The 13,101-nt window shown below is 40.8% G+C and overlaps 1 protein-coding gene across 2 annotated transcripts in view; it reads right to left on the reverse strand.

The window, feature by feature from the left end:
* NKD1 (NKD inhibitor of WNT signaling pathway 1) overlaps positions 1–13,101 on the reverse strand; it is a 112,202-nt gene that overhangs the window by 18,622 nt on the left and 80,479 nt on the right. For both annotated transcript variants that reach the window (XM_064459412.1, XM_064459413.1), the window contains 2 exons: positions 7,184–7,290; positions 4,514–4,609 (listed from right to left, as the gene is read on the reverse strand). In XM_064459412.1, the coding sequence (XP_064315482.1) occupies positions 4,514–4,609; positions 7,184–7,290 (203 nt within the window). The remainder of the gene's footprint in view (positions 1–4,513; positions 4,610–7,183; positions 7,291–13,101) is intronic.

Raw genomic sequence — 13,101 nt, forward strand, 5'->3', positions numbered from 1 at the left:
CCATTCTGCCCCTGATCAAGCAATAAGCCTCACATACGTTTAACTCAAAGCATGTGTTCCATTGTTTTTAATTGAAACTATTCACACATTTAACGTTCACCATCGTTAAGTCCTTTGCTGGATCCAGAGCAGAGCTGTTTAACAAACGAGAGTATCAAGCCCACTGTGTTGACTGCAAGCCTCTCAGGGGCTAATAGAACAAGAAATTCTATGTCATACAAAGAGACTGAAATTCCTCTTTTGTGGCCAAGATTATCTATGAGCTGTTATCATTAGTCATTCTTGTACAAACAACTCTTAAATTGCATCTGGATTCAACAGAAGACAACCAACAAGATGGTTTATACAAATGGTACTGGAACAGCTTACAAAAGAAGTGTGATACCATAACTGGGAAACTGAAATGGTGCATACTATTTATTTCTATCTTTGGTCACATGTAAAGAGCTGAAAATTATCAACATATTTGGTCCCTTGGTTAAAAGAATTTTTTTTTGGCACAGGTTCAAGCCTGAATATAGCAACCTCCAGAGCTGAGAGTAGTATAATTTTCAATCCCTGCACAGATTGGGTTTCAGTTAAGCTGCAGTCTGCTATTGTGTCAGGGAGAGGTAGAATTTGGCTGTAACATATTCTCTAAGTACAATCAAATGAAGCTCTTTGGTGTACCACATAATTGCGAATAATAATTGTATACATACTTAAATGCATATTCTCATTACATTCAGCACATGGAACTCCCATCGACATTAATGGGAATTCCATGCCTGATTGTAAAGGACACCCATGTGTGTGGTTTGGGGTTTTGTGTGTTTTTCCCCTATTCTTTGAGAGTCATGAGAACCTTGTAATGAAGACTTAGACCTGGGTCTCTAAAGATCTGGGTTCAATCCACCACTAGGCTCTCGTGAGAATTCAGGCAAGTTATTTCATTTTTCTGGTCTCTGTTCCCCATACATTAACAAACACAATAGTACTTCCCCGCTCCACCTTGTCCTTGCCCTCTCTATGTATCTTGTCACAGAATCACACAGAATCACAGGTTGGAAGGGACCTCAGGGATCATCTAGTCCAGCCTTTCTGGGAAGAGCACAGGCTAGACAAGATGGCCCAGCACCCTGTCCAGATGACTCTTAAAGGTGTCCAACGTGGCCGAGTCAACCACTCCCCTGGGGAGATTATTCCAATGGTGACTGTCCTCACTGTGAAAAATTTTCCTCTCGTGTCTAATCGGAATCTCCCCAAGAGCAACTTGTGTCCCTTCCCCCTTGTCCTCTCCATGTGACTCCGTGTAAAAAAGGGAGTCTCCATCTTCTTTGTAGCTACCCCTTAAGTACTGGTACACAGTGATGAGATGCCCTCTGAGCCTCCTTTTCTCAAGGCTGAACTAACCCAGTTCTCCCAGCCTATCCTCATCTGGCAGGCTTCCCAGTCCTCTGATCATCTTGGTGGCCCTTCTCTGGACCCCTTCCACCCTGTCCACATCCTTTTTGTACAGCGGGGACCAGAACTGTACACAGTACTCCAGGTGTGGCCTGAAAAGCACTGAGTAGAGCAGGATGATGACTTCTTTCTCTCTGCTGGCGATGCCCTTTTTGATGCAACCCAGCATCCTGTTGGCCTTCTTGGCCACAGCAGCACACTGCTTGCTCATGTTGAGCTTTCTGTCCACCAGGACACCCAGGTCCCTTTCCACAGAGCTGCTCTCCAGCCAGGTGGATCCCAGTCTGTACTGACTCCTGGATTACGTTTTCCCAGGTGCATGACCTTATACTTGTCCTTGCTGAACTTCATAAGGTTCTTGCTGGCCCACTCTTCCAGCCTATCCAGATCTCCCTGCAGAGCAGCTCTCCCTTCTGGAGTGTCTACTTCCCCACTCAACTTGGTGTCATCAGCAAACTTCATCAGGCTACACTTGATGCCGTTATCCAGATCACTTATAAAGATGTTGAATAACATTGGGCCCAATATCGATCCCTGGGGGACTCCACTTGTGACAGGTTGCCAGTTTGAGAAAGAGCTATTTACCACCACCCTTTGGGTGCGGCCTGTCAGCCAGTTCCCCACCCACTGCAGAGACCACTTGTCTAGGCCATAACGTATTAATTTCTCCAGGAGGAGACTGTGGGGGACCGTATCGAAGGCCTTGGAGAAGTCCAGGTAGACAATGTCCACTGCCCGCCCCATGTCAACCAGGCCAGTCACGTTGTCATAGAAGGCCACCAGGTTTGTCAAGCATGATCTGCCTTTAGTGAAGCCGTGCTTGGCTTTTCCCAATTGCGTGCTTCATTTGACTTGTGATGGCCCCCAGGAGGATTCGTTCCATAACTTTCCCAGGGACTGAAGTAAGGCTGATGGGCCTATAGTTACCCGGATCCTCCCTCGAGCCCTTCTTGTAGATAGGGGCAACATTTGCCTTCCTCCAGTCCTCTGGGACAACCCCCGTCCTCCGTGACTTCTCAAAGATTATGGAGAGTGGCCTTGCGATGATGTCAGCCAGCTCTCTCAACACCCTTGGGTGGATGGCGTCAGGGCCCATTGATTTGTACGGGTCAAGCTCCTGTAGTAGTTCATATACTAACTCTTCCTTCACCAATGGTGGGTCAGTGTTTGGATCAATCGGCAATTTTGTTCCCAAAGCCTGGGACCCAACAGTGTTGGTAAAGACCGAGGTGAAGAAGGTGTTGAGGACCTCTGCCTTTTCTGCATCGTTGGTGATTGATTCTCCTTTTCTGTTTAACAGTGGGCCTATGTTTTCCTTCTTTTTCTCCTTATGGTTGACATACCTGAAGAACCCTTTCTTGTTATTTTTTATGTCTACAGCCAGTTTCAATTCAAACTGGGCTTTTGCTTTTCTAATTGCATCTAACTGCACGCTCTGGCAATGCCCTTGTAGCTCTCGACAGATAATCCTCCACTTCTCCATTTCTGGTGTGCTTCTCTTTTGGATTTGAGTAGACCCAGGAGGTCATGGTTGAGCCATGGGGTCGTCTTGCTCTGCTTACTTCCCTTTCCTTTGTAGGGGATAAATTGGCATTGTGCTTCCAATAGAGAGTTCTTGAAGGACTCCCAGCACTCACTAGCTCCTTTGTCTTCCACGGAAGATTCCCATCAAATCCCTCCCAATTGAGCCCTGAGTGCACTGAAGTTTGCTCTTCTAAAAATCCAGAACCCTTGTCTTAGAGCTGACTTTCAGCACACTCAGCAGGATCCTGAACTCCACAATATTGTGGTCACTGCAGCCAAGGCTATCAGTAACCGAGATATTACAAAGCAGGTTTTCTTGGTGTGTGAATACCAAGTCCAGCAGTGCCTCATTCCTGGTTGGCACACCTAACATTTGTATGAGGAAACAGTCCTCTATACATTCCAGGAACTTCGTGGATGACGTGAGCTGCCATATGTCTTCCCATTTGAAACGCTGGACTTGGCCTGTAATGTTTCATCTGCTTATTCTCTTACATGAGGTGCACAGATATCATCTGACTATTCCAAACACTATCAGAGTAGAGACAATTAAAAAAGCCTAATAATGATGTTCATGTACATGTCAAAAACCCTGAACAATGACCACATGTGGCAACTTGTTCATAAATGTCAAAAGATATTTGCTTCAGTCTTCTAGGAAAAATTTCTGCCCTCATTTGATGTCTAAGGCCACTACACTTTCAGTATTTACCCTATTCATTTCAATCTGTTCTTAGTAATTTTCACAGACACAAGCACAAGAGGCAAGAGAGACAAAACCTGTCAATTTTCAGCTGATTATCTGAAGGTGTGGGAGCCAGTAAACACACCTCACAAAAAAATCAATGTCAGCACATTGCAGTAAATCTCAGTAAAAGGCATTCTTCTAGAAGAAGCATAATTCAATTTGGATAGAAATAGTTCTGAAAAAGGACTGTACTGTAATCTATACATCCTCTTATTTGGCTTCTTATTTGCACAGGAAATACAACTTGAAGACATCCTGATAATAAAAAATAGAGACGGGTATGCTTTGACAGCTATTCACTATGGTCCTCCAGCAAGTATCATCAACGTTATTTCTACTTGGAGGGAGAAGGCAGAGATCAGCTTAATATTCATGAAAACAACAGAACAGTATAGTTAGACCTACTGGAAAGAATGTCAGAAAGCAACCTTGCTATTTGGTTAGCTTAATTCTGAAATGCAGGATAGAAGCCAGAACAATATACATTTGCAGGGGTTTATTTTGACAATGTGTTTAGTTGTTCATTTGTTTCAGATATTTTTCTGCCTCAAATGCCAGTACTATTTTTTTAAAGGCTAATCCCAGATATTAAACAACAACCAGCTTAAAAAGTGGTGCAGTACATCTGAAAACAGTAAACTACTGGTGGGATTGTTTCTAGGAGGGAAGGGTCCATGGAAACTGCTGTTTAAATTGGCAGGACACCTCTATTTCATAGAAGAAAAGAATGTTCCTGTTATAGAACACTTCTCTTGTTAGCAAACACTGCACACAAAGGGGTAGCTGTACTTTGCTTACCTCGCGTGTGACTCTTCCGTTGTTATCAAAGTCATACAGTGTGAAGGTCCATTCTTGCCTGTTATCTTCCTCTACTGACACATCACATTGCAATTCCTAAGAAACATGCAAAGAGCAGCTGATTACCTAAAGAAAAAGGCCCGTTTGCAGAGGAGGCTGTCCATAGAAGGTGGCTGCTTGCTTTCTTCCTTCCTCTCTCCCTTACAGGAGAGAAGCTTTCAGAATATGTGCCAGGGAGGCCTCTGTCCACCACAACGAAGGAATCTCATCACAGTCACATGATAATCCTAACTCCCTTGTGCTGGACTTTGCGGAATCTGCAAGATGCTTTCTACTCCATTGCAGAAAACACAAAAAGGTGCAAGAAAGCTACTCCCTGAAGCTCTTGAAATACAGTAAGATTTCCCACCAAAAAGTGAGAAGGAAAACTCTGCTTAACTCAGGAAGAGAAAGATTACCGGAGTAGACTCACAGAATGAGGTGGTACACTATATTGCCAGGAGCAGTCATTAATGCAAAGTGGATATATGGCACAAATTCCCACCAGTGAGACCTGCCCTTGACACAAATATTTGATACCTAAAGGTTGTCAGAGTTAGTGCAGTACAGCATCATGCCACTGAAGCTCTTGAAATGGAGCCCACCTAGGAACTGGCAGGTAAGAATGATGTGGGAGTAGTGCCTGGTCCTTATTTTAACTGTGCTTCTGTTAGTGGGAGTGTGATCTGTGGAAAGCCTGAAAGAATCAATTTCTTAAAGAGAAAAAAAATCCCCAAACCAAAACCAAGACTTCAGTCAAGAACAAAGGATGCACTTTGACTGACTCCAGTCACCTGGGTACAAATTGTTTGCTTTCTCTCAAGACCTGTGCAATCAGAATTATCCAGAGCCACAACAAGGCAAAACAGAAAAGTTACAGTGCAATTAAAATGAAAGCCACTGTATGCAAGTAAAGTAAACAGCTCCAAATAGCTTCAACATGATAGAGCTCAAAATACCTAGTTGATCTTCTGACTTGAAACCAATTCTCTACAGCAGTTACCAGTACTCCCTGTCCCCTGCTGAGTTCAAAGTCAGTCTTGTCTCAGTTGTAACAAGCCCGACTGAAAGCTGCCAAGTGCCCCGCACTCTATTGTGGAAACACAGTTTCATATTACATAAACATTCCCAGCACCTTTAAAAGCCAAATCACATCCACTTCAGATTTAGACCTCTTGCCTCATCACTTGCATTTCTGATTCTTTTATGCCTTTGAAATGTTTACCAGTCTGTTAGCTCCTAGCACACACAGGTGGAAAACTTTCATTTGTAGAACAAGGGAAAAAATATCAATACTTGGTTTCTTGCCACATATTAATATTTCCCTGTCCCACATTGCCTAACATATCCTCTTCATGCAAGGATGTGCTCTGCGTAGTTAAGAGCCATGGCAACCTTCCCTGCATTAGTCATGGTGCCTAGTACCAAGTGCTAACCTTTATGGCATGCCAAGAACTACTTGGGAACAAACACAGACTTTGCCAGTACAGTGGAGTTCCAGCTGCTCTAGCACAAACCATGTTGACAGGTGTCCTCCAACGTTCAAATATCAAGGCACTGCTAATTGCAATTTATCACGCCTTTCCTGTCTGCAAATGTCTGCTACTCAAGGTAGAATGTAAAATGTGCCCAGAAAAAGAGTTATTGCTGGGGGGGGAGAAGCAGGAAAAGTCTCATCCCCTCAGAAGGCACAAAAGCACCTAGCACACCTGAGCTGCCTATGGGAAAGATAACTCCTTTTAATCAGCCTCAAAACAGTAAAAAATAAATTGTACCAGACTACTAAATCTCCTCTAGAGAAGGAAACAAACATTTGAGCCATGCTGCAAGGTAGCTACATGGTCTTTTAAATAACAGTTGAGGAACAGAAAGCTCATTACTGTGACAGGCTGACAGCACTGAAAGGTCGAAGTTTGCCACATCTGCTGGAGTGTGGAGAGACGAAAATTCATGCTGTTTCTTACTGGTACCAGAGTATCTGCCTCCACCAAGACAGACAACCCTCTAGCTGGATGACAGCATGTTTCAATACTCATATTTATTAAAACACTCTCTGTATAAACAAAACCTGCCAACTACACACAATGTCTGGCAGTTTTATGATGTTTGTAAGTCTACAAGGAAATAGACCATCAGACTCATTGCCCTCTAGGCTTTTCTTCCTCCTGCCATGCAATGAAGTGGATTTCCCATGTTATTTCACTTCAGAGGCCCAGGCACAGAAGACCAATGGTTAAGGAAGCTTTCACAAACATCTTTTACACTAGGCCGATTTAATCAAGTGTCCATGAAAGTCAATCTAAAGATTTGATAACATGGTAGCTGGCATAATAAATAGCTAACACAAGGATCATAGATAAAGGGTTAAACCCAATGCCTCTTCTTACTATACATTTGAGATCCTACAAGGGCTCCTTTGATCCTCTCCAAACCCAGAAATAAATCTCACTAATCATCTCATAAGGAGCACCAATAATAAGACACTGACATGTGCCAATTCTGCTTCCTCCTGTACCCATCACAATAGTTGGGAGCTGTATACATGCATTAGAGGACACTATTTGGTCCACAGGTTATTTTTCTACCATAATTATGTCAGTACAGTGAAATTTTAAATTAGAGGGGACCTACTTCAAATTTCAGTTGCTTCTTGGAACCTGTGCGTGTGTCACTTTCTTTTTCTGCTTTCTTTTCATCTCCACTGCAAACTCCATCTGTCTTCTCCGGAGGCAAAGCCACTGCCAAAAATATATTTAAGAAAAAACGTTTATGGGGAAATGTTAAAGCAGTCTTATATTTGCAAATATGTCTTTATATTTAGGGTGAAATTGATTTCAGCAAAATCGTATGAGAGGATCATTATACTTGATTTGGTTTTGTGTTCACTACACATCTAGGACAATTTCAGCAGACAATCTACCAACAGCTTTTGGTACACAGCCTCTCCAATAAAAATCACTAGAATCACAGGAAGTTCAAACACAGTATTATGAGACTATAAATCAGAAGAAATGTTACTGTAAATAAGCTGAATAATTTGCAAAATATTGAAAGTTTGTAACATATTGCAAAAACACACTGCATTCGCCATCAGTGAATGAAGTAATGAAGCTGAAATGAAGTCCTCATTCTGTTCTGATTTCCCTCTTCAAATGCACACAAAGCTTACTACCTTCCAAAAGGGTAACACTACCTGCCAAAAAGGTTAAGCTGCATTTTTTCAAGTATGTATGACACAGAATCTTTCACCTAAGTTTCAGTTTAAAATGTTATGCACTTGCATAATTCAATAGCACTCAAAGAGCATCAATATTAACATCTATCAGACATGTATCACACGTATCATAACATAAGATATATAAAATATATGAGAGAGAGATATATATACACACTTCTCCTGTGAATTGAAAGACAAATGCCCAGGAACATAATAGCTGTGCCTTGGGTTCCTGCAGAGGCACTCAGCCTTGCACACGATGAAACCCTATATCTGAAGAGAATTAATTCTATATTCATCAGCTTCATGAAAACATACACAGTTTTTTTTTAACCCTACCCTCAAGCTTTTTAGATATTATTTTTTATACATCCTCATACCTTTGCCAACAATGTTCTGCATATATGTCATTAGGCATAGCAGTAATCCTGCCTACTCCCCAAAAACCAGAAGACACTGTGAGAATGTGGGTCTTAAAGTCAGTGTTTTTTCTCTTGCACTGCAGCATTTCCATTTACCCAAAGCCTTCATCCTAATGCTATGTAGGAAGCATTTCTTGGGGAAGCATTTGTAGGTAAGGTCTCATATAAGTGCCAGTTCAGTAAAGTCAGATTCCTTGCAGAAAAGGAGACATGATCCCTGCCAGTTCAGGATGACCCATTTCAAATTGAGTTTACTCTCTGGTTCTCCTGGTTTTTGGCATTACTGCGGTGTCTCCCAAGCATTCTCCCTGGAAAGTAAGTCATTAACATGCTAGAAATGAAGGTATTATATTAGCCATTTTTCAGCATTTTCTTTCACATTTAAAATAGAACAATTAGCTTTAAAAAACCCCAAACTACCCTTACCATAGATTTATACTTTCAGAAATTCCAAAAGCTAAGATGTCTGCCACAATATTCACATTGCTATACTGCAATATATATAACGTTTTCTAGTCTTACTTGTTTAAATTTAACACTTTCGCATGAGGGTTTTTTTGGTTTTCAAAACTGTAGTATACTATGAAAGATTCTGGATGTGCAGTAAAGAAAGGAGGAATGAGGCAGAAACCCAAACCTTTGGAATCTTCTGACTTTGATATTTATTTGCAGTTTTGACATTATGCTAACATCAGCTTCCCAACACGCACACGTAATTTGCATTGTACAAAAGCAAGTAGACATGGAGTTTATTATACACATACTCACACATTGATACACTTTGATTTCTACTTCAAGCCATGTTAGGATTCCCTACACCAAACATAAGCTAAGCAGGAAGGTCAAACAAAGGAAGAGAAAGCTCTTCCCTTCACAGCAGTTTCCTACCTTGTCCTTTTAACCTGGCATTACCAGACGAACAGGGACTGTTTATTAGGAGGTTTTTGTATAGTGTTTATCATAATGAAGGCACATATTAAGATAAATATTACTTACAGTACAGAATTTGAAGTATATCTGAAGATGGGTCATTTGCTTTGTACTCACTTTGTCCATAAATACAACTCCATATTCCTGGAAGTTCAAAACTAAGGCCACAAAAAGACCCCCATAAAACAAAAATACAACATTTGGTTGTCTACCTTAGTCCAGCCTTGTTGTTTCCTTCTAAAATCAACAAGAAATGAAAAGGTAGCATGGGCCTTCATAACAAGGGCAGTTATATAGATATACTTCTTCCTAACTATTAAATATGCCCCTACATTTTCAGTGGCTCATGTGTACCAGTGATCAGTTTCTTGCGAGAACAGTCCTAACTAAGCTGATAGAAACATTTGTACGAGGGGCTTTTGGAATCCCTCACAACCACACTTTAGGGAATGTGAAATAAATGAAAGCTGGGCTGGTATGATCCCTAGCTTTGTTGGAACAGTGGGCAGCCAAATGAAAAAAAATCTACCTGTTATCACACATACTTTTAAATGTATAAAGGTACATAATGCCCAAAAGACTTCTACAGTGGTCTCTTATCTGTTGAGGGACAGCATCCCAAATGACATTGGCATGGCAAACATAAGGCTGAGAGCACTGAGGAGCAGATCCTGCACACAGTGACTATTCCCTGCCCCAATGCTCTTTGCTGTTTTTTTTTTTGTCAAAACAAAGGGTCTTACAGAACATTCTATCTCTTCCACCACCGCGCTCTTGCACTGAGCTGAAAACTGTCGGCATGTGCAAAGAGCACCAAACTTCTCCAGTCCACAGAGTGCTTCAGAGAGGAATGGCACAGAGTTACCTTCTGGTTTCAGGAATAGTTCTTCCACTGGCAGGTTTAATAACCTTCCTGGATGTACAGTTTGTGTGTCCAGATAGGAAGCTTTCACTTTAACGTATCATTTATCTAACAGAGGAAAAAATATGCTCTGACAAATTAGTATTCTCAAAAAACAAGATTTCAACTATTAGGGAAGGAGGGGATACACTTGCAGTACACTCCTTGAGAGAGTTTAAATACTGTATGCCAGAAATTATCCTCTTTGAGCTTTGCTGACCTTTGATCTGAAGAACTCATTGGCCTTGCTGCTCCAGGGAATTATCCTTTGAAATCAGTTACTCATTTTGGAGCTCAGATGAAATGGGGAAATCTGGTGATCTCATCCTGATGTCAAGTTTCATTCAGCAAAGAAAAATGAAATCTAAATGAGGAAACTTTAAAGGCAAATATGGAAGTATTAAAATAATATTTATGAATGATCAAATAATGTGTCTGTGCATATATCCTCGTGTGCCTTAACCAAGCCCAATGAACATTTAAAAATACATACTGGAGTATGCCTATTTTGTCTGAAAAGAGAAGGATAAGTGTCTGGTATCTTGTTTCTATACTTAGTTTTGACTATTGACATGCGCTCAATTTCATGAAGGATACAAACACATGCTGAACCTACTTATAAATAAAATGAGAATGTCTGCTTGGGACAGTTAAAACTGGCAGCCTGTAAACAGAGATCCACCAGTGAACTGCATGCCAAGGTTCAGATATATTCACAACGTGAACTTCCTTTCAGCTTTGCCAATGATATTAAACTAGACCAGACAAGATTGCTATCTCAGAATGTGGAGAATTAATAGACTTGTGTTTCCAAAGTCTAGGTCATCAGAAATAGGTCCACGTACAATGTATCATCTGTGCAAAAATACTTACCTCCCCACTCAGATAACAAGTCCTGACAAAGAGAACGCTCTATATAGATGAATATACAGACAAACCTACCCTTCTTGTGGGAATCCACAACCGGAGAAAAAAAAAATATTTATTGCTTCTCATGGGAATAACCATATGCTCTCAAAAACAATGTTCCCTAGCAATGTTTCATGAATTGAAATACTGCATATGTTTTCTTTATGATGTTCTCTTTTCTTGTTCATTATTAATGGTCTTGTATTCACTTCTGTAACCTTAAGACACTATAAAAATGCGTCTGGACAATATTTGAAACTGGAAAGACAATAAAGGAAAAATATTAACTTGGAAATATTGTGAAATACCATTCTTTCATGAAAAACAAACTGACTGGCTTAAGTGTACTAGCAGATGTTTCTCTCCAAGATTGTTAATTACTACCACCCAATTGCTTGTAATTGAGGTGGGGGAGGAAGAGATGGAGAGAATGAACACCAGTTAAAAGGTATTAAGACTCTTCCCTGAAGAATTAAGTCTTTTTTTCAGGGATTTATTCATTCCTAAGAAAAGAAGGGGGTAATAATTACAACTGCTCCTTAGGAATCACCAAAAAAATCCCAGAAATGAGGTAAAACTGATTGCTGTTCTGCATGCATTGAATGAGCATAGAATACTAAGTTTCAGCCAGCCAAACCATTCTTCACTCACCTCCATCCTGCGGGGGGGGAAACAGAAAGCCAAAATACAGCTGTAGTCAGGCCAAAAAGTGACTGTTTAAACTTTCACCCTCACTCAGGTGGCTTATAATTTCAGAGGTCTCAAAGCCTCATTCAAGCACGGCACCATGATCTTTAACAAATTATTTTCCTTCTCAAAGTAAGGACAGTTCACTCTGCTTTTCAACAGTACTGAGCATTTGAATCAGATGGATTAAGAGGATCTTGTGGCCACAAACAAAAGTATGCAAGTCCTAAAGAATGTTCAGGTCTAAGTTACAGCTACCAAGCCCAAATTTGCACAGCAGCTAGGAGAACTCAGGCTAAAAATGAACTACTTCAGAGCCCCTTTTTGATGACAGCCATTCCAAAATGTATGTGATGCATCGCAGGGCCTTAACTCAGAAAGCAGAACTATGGGAGAAGCTATGCAATTCCACAGTAATAAATTATGACTGGACATTACTAGTGACTATTATCTTAATGCAGGGTCATTACTGTGTAATTTTTGAGAGAAAGCAGAGTAAAGGTACAATTGGAGAACCGACAAAAATGCCACCTATGAAAGTCAGCATCTGGCATACATGGAACCAAACCCTTTTAAGTGAAATATTATTAGCCTTTCCCTCAAGTTGGATAGACTGGATTCTTTAAAACTACTACCAGAAAAAAGGCAGAGAATTATCTGTACCTGGGGAAAAACAACAAGCCACACACTACAAACTGAGACTTGGGGGGGAGTAGGATAAAAGGAAAATTTAAAAATGCATAGACATATCAAGACAAGGAGATGAAGTCATAAGCACTTCTGTAACAGCTCAAAGTGAACTTTAGTAGCAATATTTTACTAGTGGAATTGAGCATCAAAGAGCTGGTCCAACCAAGCTCAGTAGTGAAATTCCTATTGACGTCAATAGGGCAAGGGTTTCACTTCCAATTTACAGATCCATCAGATGCAGCAGAACTTAAAGTCAGAAACTATGAGGACCAAAGGGATAGAAAAAGAATGAATTGTGTTGTTTTTCCTGATGTCTCTGATGTCTAAGTTATCTGGTTCTGTCAACATTTTTTTCATAGCAAATCAGGTTTGACAAACATAACTGACATCCTTCGCTGACTGCATGACAACAACCAGAGCAGTAATAACTATGTTTGAAAGTCCAAATTAAGCAGAAGTCCTTTAATTAACAATTACATTCACATTGAGATTTCACTTTTAAGTTCTCCTGGAGGCCATGGATTAAGAAATATCACCCCCACTAAGCACACATTTTGGTTTTATTCCACAGAGTTTATTCCACAGAGTTTATCCCTGACAGAGATAACTTTGCTTGAGCAAAGGTCGTCTTCTCCAGTGGCAAATGAATGTAGGCAGAATAGGACCAGGAAGGCAGTAACATCCCTGTTCCACAGCCACCAGAATAAGCGCATAGAAAAACAGGCTCGTCCTGGGTCATCTTTTGGCATGTATTCAACTTTCTCTGGCTGAAAGCTGAAGCTGATGAATTAGA

This window comes from Phalacrocorax carbo, chromosome 8 (assembly GCF_963921805.1).
Source record: "Phalacrocorax carbo chromosome 8, bPhaCar2.1, whole genome shotgun sequence".
NCBI lineage: Eukaryota > Metazoa > Chordata > Aves > Suliformes > Phalacrocoracidae > Phalacrocorax > Phalacrocorax carbo.